The sequence below is a fragment of the Brassica napus genome, chromosome C4, assembly GCF_020379485.1.
Source record: "Brassica napus cultivar Da-Ae chromosome C4, Da-Ae, whole genome shotgun sequence".
Taxonomy (NCBI): Eukaryota; Viridiplantae; Streptophyta; class Magnoliopsida; order Brassicales; family Brassicaceae; genus Brassica; species Brassica napus.
The window spans coordinates 36312689-36324668 of NC_063447.1; the positions used below are offsets into that span (position 1 = coordinate 36312689).

Genomic DNA, 11980 nt, shown 5'->3' on the forward strand with positions numbered 1-11980 from the left:
AATGCCCTCTAGTACTTTCATTGTCTAGTGGACCATATAAATATGCAGTCACTACATCAGTTTGCTGCAAGTCTAATTTTCTCTCTTATATAGCCAGACTTAAGAGAAATCTTAAAAGTAGTTGCATCCACCACATGGGAGTATATCTCCTCATAATCTATTACTGGTCTTTGTGAGAATCCTTGTGCAACATTAGCTTTATATCTCACGATTTCTATTCCTCACAAGACTCATTTATATCCACTGGTTTTAACATCATATGGCGTCTTAATCATATGGTCAAATACGCCTTTCTTCTTTAAACTATTTAACCCCACGTTTGCATTCAATCTGTTCTACGAGTGCGCACTCTTATATTGACGTGGGTTCATGATCATCGCTTATATTCATAAATTCAAGTGCTACCTTGTATCATCTTATGTCGACATTCCTTATTGTGTTCCATTATGTTTCAGACATGATATAATCGATTGAGATTCATTATTATCAGGACATTTAATACTTTGCAGCTTGGCGTCCCAAGCTACATTGTTTGGTACATGTAGCTTAGAGCCGGCCGGCCTTATCTCTATGTCTGGGATGGTTTCCTTGACCTCAGATTTGTTTTATCATTCTATGCACCTTTGTATTTTGTTTCCCAGGATTCTTATCTTTTGGAACTTATTGGTCTATCTTGTATAGACTCTGTAGCAACTTGACTGTGTCTCTCTTGGACATCAATTTAGTTGGTGCTTTACAAGCTGGTTTATATATGACTTAGTCATTCTTTTTCGGGTCAGCAAATGTGTCTGGTATTTGATTAGCTAGCTTTGTAAATGTATAATCTTTGGACGTCTATTTCAGATTATTTAGTCCGAGGATCTTGCCAAGACAATGATGGTCGATGCCATTCTGTTTCTCTTACCAGCTTATTATTTTCTCCCCCTAATGTTGGATAGTCGGATCCATTAAACTTTGCAATCTGTGTTCTTGGCCACTAAATAGATCACCCATATTTGGCTCAAGGTACTTCATTATTTGTGGGAGATTCACATCCAACATATATCTCCATCCTCATCCTCTTCTAAGGATCCATCTTAGACGGCACATATATTTGTGGTGGCTTATCCAAATATCTCAAGATGTTATATGTCTGGCTCATGAGCCGTAATATATTTGAGATGGGAATATCTATGCTCACTTAATGGTCTGATGCTTATCAGTTAAGATGCATGTAAATTCGTGTGTCCCCAAGCCTTGGACTGAGAGTTTGGACCTATGGTTAATGGCCAATACAGATTTATAAAAAGATTCAGCCAAGTTATATATAGTGTGGACATGTGCGGATTTGTCCTCACTGCCCCCTCATGTATATACTATAATCTTTAAGTGCTTTGGGACATCATGGCCTAATGAGTTTCCCTTGTGTTCATGCTACACACGTGAGATTCTATGGGATAACTCTTTGTGCCCTTTCCAATATTAATTTCGCATCATGGTTTGGACCAGGATGGCCAATCTGGTCATACCATAAAGTGTATAATTTCGTGGGTAAACCATTCTGGTTACCATGACTATTGCCTCTATCATACTGATCTTGGCATAGTCTAGATCAATAGAGAATGCATATATAGTTTTTTTTTTAGGACTCATTATGGCCTTTGGCGATTTTATACATATACCTGAAGGAACTCTTTGTTTCCTTCGCCCATTGTTTCAATATGAAAACCATTCATTCTTATATCTCTATATAATCTCAATGGGATTTTCTGGGTGAATATAAAGCATCTAAATGCTTGCCCTTATACATATCTGGCCATAGCCCTTAATGTGTACCATACCCTCAAATCATATTGGCGTTTTCAAAAAAAAATCATTCATTCCTTTTATTAAGTTTTAATAAAACAAGTTCATAGAAATGAAAAACATCAAAACAAAGAACATAGAATTTAGATTATAAATGTCGAAATCAATCTTCAGTTTTTTTTTTAGACAATCTGAAGTTTCATAATCCATAAGATCGTCCTTCTCAAGATTGAAGTCGTTTTCATCATCTTGGTAAGTCATATGGGCTTCAGGATTCTTCCCTTTCAAGCTCTCTTGATAGAGGTCAACTAGATGCTTGGGAGTCCTACAAGTCTTAGCCCAATGATTGCTCATTCCACATCTAAGGCACACGTATTTCTCTGATTTAGACGAGTGTTGGGGTTTGAAAGAAGATCCACGGCCACGACCATGGCCTCGTCCAAATGAGCCACGTCCCGTCCATGGTCTCGACCATTTCCTCGCCCGCGGCCAAAGGATCTTCGACCGCGGCCACGTCCGTTCGATTTGTCTCGACCACGGCCATGCTGGCCGTTTCCTTGGACGTGGTTGGACTCTTTATTGTCCTCTGTAGCGTGTGCATCATGTAGTGGAGCTGATCCAAGTGGTCTCATCTGACTGTTTCTCATTAGTAATTCATTGTTCTGCTCAGCGAGCAAGAGACAAGAAATAAGATTAGCATAGGTTTTGAAACCTTTCTCTCGGTACTGTTGTTGTAACAGCACATTGCTTGCATGGAAAGTGGAAAAGGTTTTCTCAAGCATATCCTGTTCCGTAATACTTTCACCACACAGTTTCATTTTAGAAACAATCTTAAACAGTGCAGAGTTATATTCGTCCACAGACTTATAGTCTTGGATCCTCAGATTCGTCCAATCAAACCGAGCTTTTGGTAAGATCACCGTTCTCTGGTGATCATATCTCGATTTCAATTCATTCCAAAGATCTAATGGATTCTCAATGGTTAGGTATTGATGTTTGAGACTCTCAGCTAGATGATGACGAATGATCAAGATGGCTCTGTAACGATCCTTTACATTGGCATTATTGTTCTCGGTGATACACTCACCGAGTCCCTTGGATTTCAGGATGATCTTAGCATCGAGCGCCCACTGAAGGTAATTGTGTCCAGATAGATTTAGGGCAGCGAAATCAAGGTTGTTGATTTTCGACATCTGAAGTTATAGATTAATATTTTAGATCTTTTAGGAATAGTTTTTAATGTTTAAACGATTAGGGTTTTATGTTCAAACAATCAAACAAGCCTTCACAGCCAAGATCTATGCCTCACAGCCAATGAGCAAGCCGCACGGCCATGGATGCAAACTAGTTCATTTTTATGCATTTAGTTTGTCGTGTAATTGCAGTCCTAACATGGTTTGTTTCTATCAGTTCATGATGCAATCAAAACAAGCAAACCTATCGGCCAAGCAAAGATCAAGCCACACGGCTATTTAATTCAATTCAACACCATTCCTAGAATAAGTTCTAAGTGTAATTGCAATCAATCAATGTGATTAATTTATGGTATGAATGCAACAAGGCCATACGGCCACGAGTATGATCAAGTCTAGAACATTGTAACCTAATATATAGTTTCAGATTTTGATTTTAAAATAATCTAAACTAGGTCATTAGGGTTTTAGTTTAAACAAGCCAAACAATCAGATTCGAGTTTGAACAATCCTAACAATAGTTCTAGGTGATCAAATCAACCAATCAATGTTCAATTTCAAACAATCAAAATCGATTTTCAGAATTAGGGTTTTAGGGTTTCGATTTTATTAACAAGCAATTTCAATTTCAGGATGATCAAATTCAATCTCAATCAATCAATCAGTTTTAATTAATCAATAGTTTTCGAATTAGGGTTTAGGGATTTCGAAAATTTGTTCTTAGATCAAAGGGATTTGATTTGAGATTCAAAACCTTTAAGGTTCTGATTTTAATTGATCAATGGATCAATCTCGATTTTTAGGGTTTGGGGATAGAACTTATAGAGCTTCGATTTACTCGCTTAGGGATTGATCTATTATCCTATGGCTTTCATCTTAGAGATTATATTTTAGGGTTTCATTCTTTACAATCAACCAAATTCGATTCATTATGTTCTTAGAATTCGAAATACCTTTACTTTAGTTGTTTGTAGAAACCGGACCACCAAGAATGAACCTCGAGCTTAGACACGATCGGGACGCGGGCTGGCTGGGACGTGAACTGGCTTGGAACGCGAATGGATTGAGGTTGGAGACGCGAGCTGCTTCTATCGGATCACGAGCTGTCCTTGATGTAGGATGGAGCTGAGTTCGTCTAGGATCAGGAACGCCTTGGGGCTGGATCTGATCAGGTGGACACGAGCTGGAACGGAGTCGCGAACGGATTAGGGTTCGTCGGTATCGTCGGGTTCGGATTAGGGTTAAAAGCAAATTGGCACGCACTGTATTTGTGTGTGAAGGTGCGTGAAGGCGCGTCGGTGGTCAGATCGACAAGCGGTTTGCACTGACTGATTCGTCTCGGCCAGGGCTTCGATTTGATATCTTGATCGTTTTCTGGGTCCTCACGGTTTGGGAGAACGGCCTCTTTAAAGTTCCGAGGTAGATTCCTTTTCGTTTTAGGGTTTTAGGGTTTTGTTGATTTGGTTTTAGGCTCAGGGTGTTCGAGGCTATCGTGCTGATAATGTGTTGTGAAACTTAGGATTTAGAGCTGTAAGGTTCTGTATATTATTAATGAATAAGTGTTCCCTTTATATAGGGGTTACAAGAGAGATAAATGGAAATACAATAATAGGAAATGTTACAAATCATAAACATAAACGAATTAGGAAATAGACAAGTTGTAGCCGCCTCTCTCTCCTCTTCAAGTCTCGCGGACGCTTCTCTCACCTCTCCAAGTCTCGCGGCCGCCTCTCTCTCTAAGTGTATGGACCGGTTATGGACCGGACCGGTTATGGACATCCACCAATTGATTTATAACGAGAGCTACTTTTTCAATGTTGTTATTTGTTATCATATCAATATGTTATGTGTTAATGTGTTCGATTAGGTAAGAAGGTGATGGGCCACTTTAAACAAAAGAGTTTTATATACCATTTTGTGTTATGCAATATGATTTAACATAATTGTCTTCTATTCTATAAGAGATATGATCAAAACTCTTAATTATGAAAATTTGATTGATGATTTGGTAGAAAAAAATGTAAAAAGATTTTATTTAAGAACTGATAATTTTTTTACTAGTTTTAAAGGTATTTTAACTTTTAATTATAAATTTGATTTTTTATAGACAATTTTTTATATATAATTTAAGGACCTCATTTTTATATTTCGACCATAAATATCTCAAGACCGGCACTGAGCAGACCTACCAGATTCTGAAATGGAGCCAGAGGACAAGACCTTCGTGAACACAAATGCAATCTCAAGATATGTTTCCAAATGCAACAAACTTGAAAAACTGAAACCAACTTTTGCTGACTATCTATTTATATGTGTTCCTTTGTAAACACATCATCGGCGTAGTAAAGAAAGGTTCAACCGGAATATGAAGTTAGTCTACCATAGTATTTTTTTCCTGATACAGAGTAAAATCTCTAAACACCATAACAACTTATACATAACAAAAAGAAATCGGTGTTGGAGGATGGGCCTTCGGCCCGTTTGCGAGTTGAGATGAAGGCCCAATAACAAAGGCCGACCTGATTGGTCAATAAACCTTCGGCGTGCGCAAACAAGGATAACAGAGAACAATATCCTAAGCTATAGACTGCACTAACCGCTGATCATAGCCGAGCGTCAACTACTTCAGCCTACGCAAGTAATAGTGTAATGATGATCGCCAAACCGACTCCCTGACATGGGTACTGCGAAACAGAAAAAAAGAGAAACGAGACTATATAAATAGAAGAACAGTCGATGAAAAAAGACAGAACGCATAGAGAGCATGCGAGAGACAGAAAGAGAGAAATTGCTATTGACGAAGAGTTAGTCACTCCGACTACGAGTTCATTCTCTTTTGTATTTCTCTTTGGCATACAGCTTAATAATTCAATAAACGAAACTTTTGGCCTAAGATCTTTAAACTCGATTACCGGTTTTAGGATTCAACAACTGGGCACTTCAATAAAATTTATATAAACTTACAACTATGACGTTTCACATCTTAAATACCACATGATTTTATCATCTCTTCTTTTTTGTAAAAACAAATGAATTGACAATGACAATCTATGATTTCGTTATATATACTCTTATAACACTTGTAAATAACTTTTATAGAGTATAATGAAAAGAGGCTATTAAACAAGAGAGAACATTTGAGCATACTTTTACTACTCAGTATGCTCTAGTTAAACACACACCAGGGCCGTAACAGCATGAGCAAGTGGAGCGGTCGAACATGTCCCAAGTCTAAAAATAAAATAAAAACTAAATTTTTTTGAAAATAAATATATAAATTATGGTCTAAAACTTTAAATTTTTTAGATTTTTTTTTTGAACACAACATATTTCATTCATAAACTTCCGCCGATTACAAAGATAAAAGCAACATCCAACAGTAGATGTGCGATTCTACTGAATACATTTAATATAAGGCAATACAAAGATAGCGACACAAGCTTTGACAAGCCTGATAACAAGTCAAAAGAAAGTTCAAAGGTGCCACAAACTAGTAAGCTCCTAAAGAGATTACGCCGTCCTTCAAGTTCTTCAACGGAAATAGTCACCGTATATCGTGACGTTAAGTGCTCCGTAACCTCGATTCTCATAGGAATGAGTATCGTTGTGCCTTCCGGTCCCAAACGAACCATCACATAAGGCATCAAACGGTCAGGATATCGACAAAGTTCATTGACTACATAGCCAAAGACAGAGTCCTTCTCACAAAGAGGGGTTTTGATGGAAGTTATCACTCCAACAAAGCGGAGGATGGTGGAAAGAGGTCTCTCATGGCCCCGGCATGAGGAATTTTGGCTAGCCTTTATTAAGAAAAGTGCTAAGGGACTACAATCTTCAAGCTTTGATAGACTCCAACTTAAGAATAGAAATCCCTTGGTATTTGCTCTTGTTGGAGTTGAACTTTGATGGTGAGCTATGCTTGAACATTTTGGAAAAACTCCAAAGATTGCACCAAGGAGAAAAGTATATCCTTCTGATCCTACCATTTGTGGCTTCACACTGGCTGAAAGAGGATTGAGCTTAACGATGGATTCCATGAAGGCAATAACTGAGCTCAGGCATGAACTTTCCGCTTCAACATTACCGTATTGGAGCCAAGAGAGTTTACCCAAAACAGAGTTGAGCCTCAGGTCTATGAAGCTTAACAAGCTTAAAGAGGATGAGCAGTAGTCAGTGTGTATAGCTGCAGGTCGTCTTCGCGGTGGGATCCCCCAGTCGTCGAAACTCGTAAAACTTGCTCGCCCTGACAAAGAAGGTTTGGGATGACTAATGAGACAGATCGGAGAAGGTCCATAGTCCTCGTCGGGGCAGAGGGGGTGGCTGCCAAGACAAAACACTTCCGGAATGAAGATGGAGAACGGGTCTCGTGACTCCAGCTCTGGTCGCCGTGATAGAAGTGAGACCCCACAACCACCGATGACCAGATCTACATCTACAACATGAAATTTTATCTTGGGCCAGGACCAAACTGATAGAGTTGAAGGGCTGACGTCAGTTACGCAATCGCCGGATAGAAGATTAGCACTCGAGAAGGACCACATTAAGTCGAGATCTGCACCCACGTGAGAGGCTGAGCTGCCGTCAACGGTAAGAACGGCGTACCGTTTTCCGAGCATAGATAAGGAGAAACAAAGGTTTAGACGGCTAGATCTGGAACTTAGAAGAGAGAGTATCCCCGTATAGAGACCAAGGTGAAAGGGTGAACTTGCACAAGTGCAAGCCTTCCAGGAACCCCCAGAGAAGAGAACAGTTCCGACAACCTGCGACTGAGCATCTGTGACCACGAGAGTAACAACAGGTGTCATCAAGCTTCAGATCCGGAAAAGAAAGCTTGAAAACTTCAAAAAACAACATAAAGAGAGAGAGAGCAGAGTTCGAATGAGAGCAAGAGTAAGGAGTGGAGGAGACGACGCCGGTGAGCAAGAGCCCCACCGGCGTCGGAAAGGATTTTGAAATTTGTTGTCTCAATAGTCACGTCAGCCTTCATCCACTCATTTAAATTTTTTAGATATAGTACAAAATTTCGAGCTTATAACTTCAAACAAGACGTCAATTATATATTATATATATAATATATAAATAAAACTACAAACTTTAAAATTATTTTATTACATCGTTAAATATACTGTTATATTTTTTGAATAGAGCCCATAAATATTTTGAACAAGGCCTATAAATAATTTGAGACGGTACAGCGCACACACACGCAGAGACAAACTGCGACATACCTGGATGATAAAGAATGAAACATGTCTCATGTGTTTCTTCACCTAAAACATAATACTTAGATATGTGGTATAGCCGTATAGGGAAATGCATAGGTTATGCTTCATATTGTGTCATGTCATTAACGCATTACGCATAGATGATCAAAAACACACGTGGCTGAAATAAATCGTCCAAATCTTTTTTTATCAAACATAAAGGAGTTTGAGTTTGTCTAACATGCCAACATATGAGAATAAGTCAGGGGGATATCAAAAATAGATATAAAAACTGACCAGAGAAATTAAAAAATAAAGACACTAGCTCAATGAACCAAATGATGCTTCCATGATGTACACAATTCTTCTTGAACTTGTCATTAAAAATAGAAAGTTGCGCTCGTTGACGTTCTCTGAATATTCCTGCACGTCTCATCAAATTAGAATCGTGTAGACATGCCTCCACGATTTTGTTGGACGTACAGAAAAGCTTTTCTATATAACCCATGACCTCATTTCTTACAACACAAACCAAAACAAGAAAAACTAACCAACGTAGTTAGGCGTTGGTAGAGAAAAACAAAATCGCAATGAGATCTTCTTCTAGGATGGGGACTTCGGCCCATCTCATTTACGCTCTAGGCGTTATCATCATGGCAAATATGGTTGCTGCGTATGAGCCAAGTACATATAGCTTGCCACCACTCCCGTCATATTCACCATCTCCGAAGGTAGAATACAACACTCCTCCACTACCAAATGTTTACAATTCTCCATCACCGCCACCAACATACTATTCCCCATCACCAAAAGTCGACTACAAATCTCCTCCACCACCGTATGTATACACTTCTCCTCCACCACCACCATATTACTCACCGTCACCAAAGGTTGAGTACAAGTCTCCTCCTCCACCATATGTATACAATTCTCCACCACCACCATATTATTCACCATCTCCTAAGGTAGAATACAAGTCTCCACCACCACCGTATGTTTACAGTTCTCCACCACCACCTCCTTACTACTCTCCATCACCAAAGGTAGACTATAAGTCTCCTCCACCACCATATGTTTACAGTTCCCCACCACCACCACCATACTACTCACCATCTCCGAAAGTCGAGTACAAGTCTCCTCCACCACCGTATGTCTACAGTTCCCCGCCGCCACCACCATACTACTCACCATCTCCTAAAGTTGAGTACAAGTCTCCTCCACCACCGTATGTCTACAGTTCCCCACCACCTCCACCATACTACTCACCATCTCCTAAAGTTGAGTACAAGTCTCCTCCACCACCTCCATACTACTCACCATCTCCTAAGGTTGAATACAAGTCTCCTCCTCCACCATATGTCTACAGTTCCCCACCACCACCGCCATACTACCCTCCATCTCCTAAGGTAGACTATAAGTCTCCTCCACCACCATATGTTTATAGTTCCCCACCACCACCACCATACTACTCTCCATCCCCGAAAGTTGAGTACAAGTCTCCTCCCCCACCGTATGTCTACAACTCCCTACCACCACCACCATACTACTCACCATCTCCAAAGGTTGAGTACAAGTCTCCGCCACCACCATATGTTTACAGTTCCCCACCACCACCACCATATTACTCACCATCCCCAAAAGTTGAGTACAAGTCTCCTCCACCACCATATGTCTACAGTTCCCCACCACCACCCCCGTACTACTCACTATCCCCTATAGTTGATTACAAGTCTCCACCACCATACGTTTACAGTTCTCCACCACCACCATATTACTCACCATCTCCTAAGGTTGAATACAAGTCTCCTCCTCCACCATATGTCTACAGTTCCCCACCACCACCGCCATACTACTCTCCATCTCCTAAGGTAGAGTACAAGTCTCCTCCACCACCATATGTATACAGTTCTCCACCACCACCATATTACTCACCATCTCCCAAAGTCGTATACAAATCTCCTCCACCGCCATATGTATATAGTTCTCCTCCACCACCATACTATTCACCTTCACCTAAAGTACACTACAAATCTCCTCCACCACCATATGTTTACAGTTCTCCACCACCACCATACTACTCACCTTCCCCTAAAGTATACTACAAATCTCCACCCCCACCATATGTTTATAGCTCTCCACCACCACCATACTACACACCATCCCCTAAAGTTCACTACAAGTCGCCACCGCACCCACATGTATGTGTTTGTCCACCACCTCCTCCATGCTATGCTCCTTCACCAAAAATAGTATATGAATCTCCTCCACCACCATATGTCTACAATTCTCCACCACCACCATACTACTCTCCATCTCCTAAAGTATACTACAAATCTCCTCCACCACCATACTACTCACCTTCCCCAAAGGTATATTACAAGTCTTCTCCACCACCATATGTCTACAATTCTCCACCACCACCATATTACTCACCATCCCCTAAGGTACACTACAAGTCTCCACCACCACCTTCATATTACTGAAAAGCAGTAAATGCGAGTTTTAAATAAGCTACGACTACGAGTTTTATTTGATTTCATATTTTTTCTTAATATAACATGTATGCAACTTGTTTCAGTTTCTTTGGAATGTTGATTAATAATTTGGGTTTATACCTTCTTCATATGTTGTGTTTTCTTTAATTTAATTTAATTTGTGCAAAGAGTGTTTGTGTGGTTTGTTTGTAGTCCTTTGCACATGGCGAATATGTATTTCTATTTTGAATATGTATTTCCATTTGATTTCATCTGAAAATATAATATTTTAAATTCATATGACTAATATCATATGTTTTTGTCATAATATTAAAGTTTATGCCAACCACATGTATTTACAATCACAAAAGGTATTTTGATTGATCATACATATGGTAATTTCCCCTTCATTTAAAAAAATAAAAAGCGCACAAGTTTTTGTGAGAAACAAAATTTCAAAGAGTTTGGTCAAAATGATTTTTTGTTTGTTAATTGTTATAAGTAATTTTTTTTTGACAAAAATCAATACTATTAAAAGGGAAGGAATCCTAAAAAAATCTACCTATAAAAGTTGTTTGGACCATTTCATTAACTAACAATATTTTTGGTCTGACCATAATATTCAACTAATAACAGTACATAACCGAATATTTCTCTAATCATAATTTATGTATTGATATCGTAGACATTTATTGTTATCTATATATTTGGAAATGTTAGCATCAGTTATGGGGTTAATTTTATATCCACCTATATATTTGGAAAATATATATCTTTTTCAACCCAAATATATATTTTCTCTGGGGTTGATTTTTATTCAATCAGTATATTGATATCATTGAACGATATATTTTTGATGATGTTCTAATAATACTAAGTGAATCATGTACTGAATGAGGATGATTAGAATAGGAAACATCAAGTTTATGACTAAGAAGTAAGCTCGACAAAATGTAAGTAGGTCGTGTGTGTTAGATATATTAATAGGTAGATGTATTAATTTAATAAAATGAGCCGTTAAATATTAGTATGCTTAGGTGGTAGTCGAGTTATTAATATATAGGTGGGTGTGTGTTAACTAGAGTAAAACCTCTATAAATTAATAATGTTGGAATTTTGAAATTTTATTAATTTATAGAGATAGTAAAAAAAATTATTTAGATTTCTTATTTTAAGATAAGAAAAATATTTGATTTTAGTGTATAGACATTAATTGCTATTTCTGAAATTTGAAATTTATATTAATTTTATTATATTATTTGGTGTATATACTATATATTGCATAGAGCTTAAATGTGGTTTTAGATATAATATTACTAAATTT

General features: G+C 38.4%; 1 protein-coding gene across 1 annotated transcript; it reads left to right on the top strand.

Annotated features, from left to right (window-relative positions):
- Positions 1-8509: 8509 nt before the first annotated feature.
- On the top strand, positions 8510-10984 carry LOC106431375 (extensin-2-like). The gene has a single exon (XM_013872170.3). The coding sequence runs from the start codon at positions 8773-8775 to the stop codon at positions 10663-10665; it is 1893 nt and encodes a 630-aa protein (XP_013727624.3). The 5' UTR covers positions 8510-8772; the 3' UTR covers positions 10666-10984.
- Positions 10985-11980: the final 996 nt, after the last annotated feature.

What these genes read in the sequence shown, in the direction of transcription:
- LOC106431375 (XM_013872170.3), top strand. Translation starts at nt 8,773, where the DNA reads ATGAGATCTTCTTCTAGGATGGGGACTTCGGCCCATCTCATTTACGCT.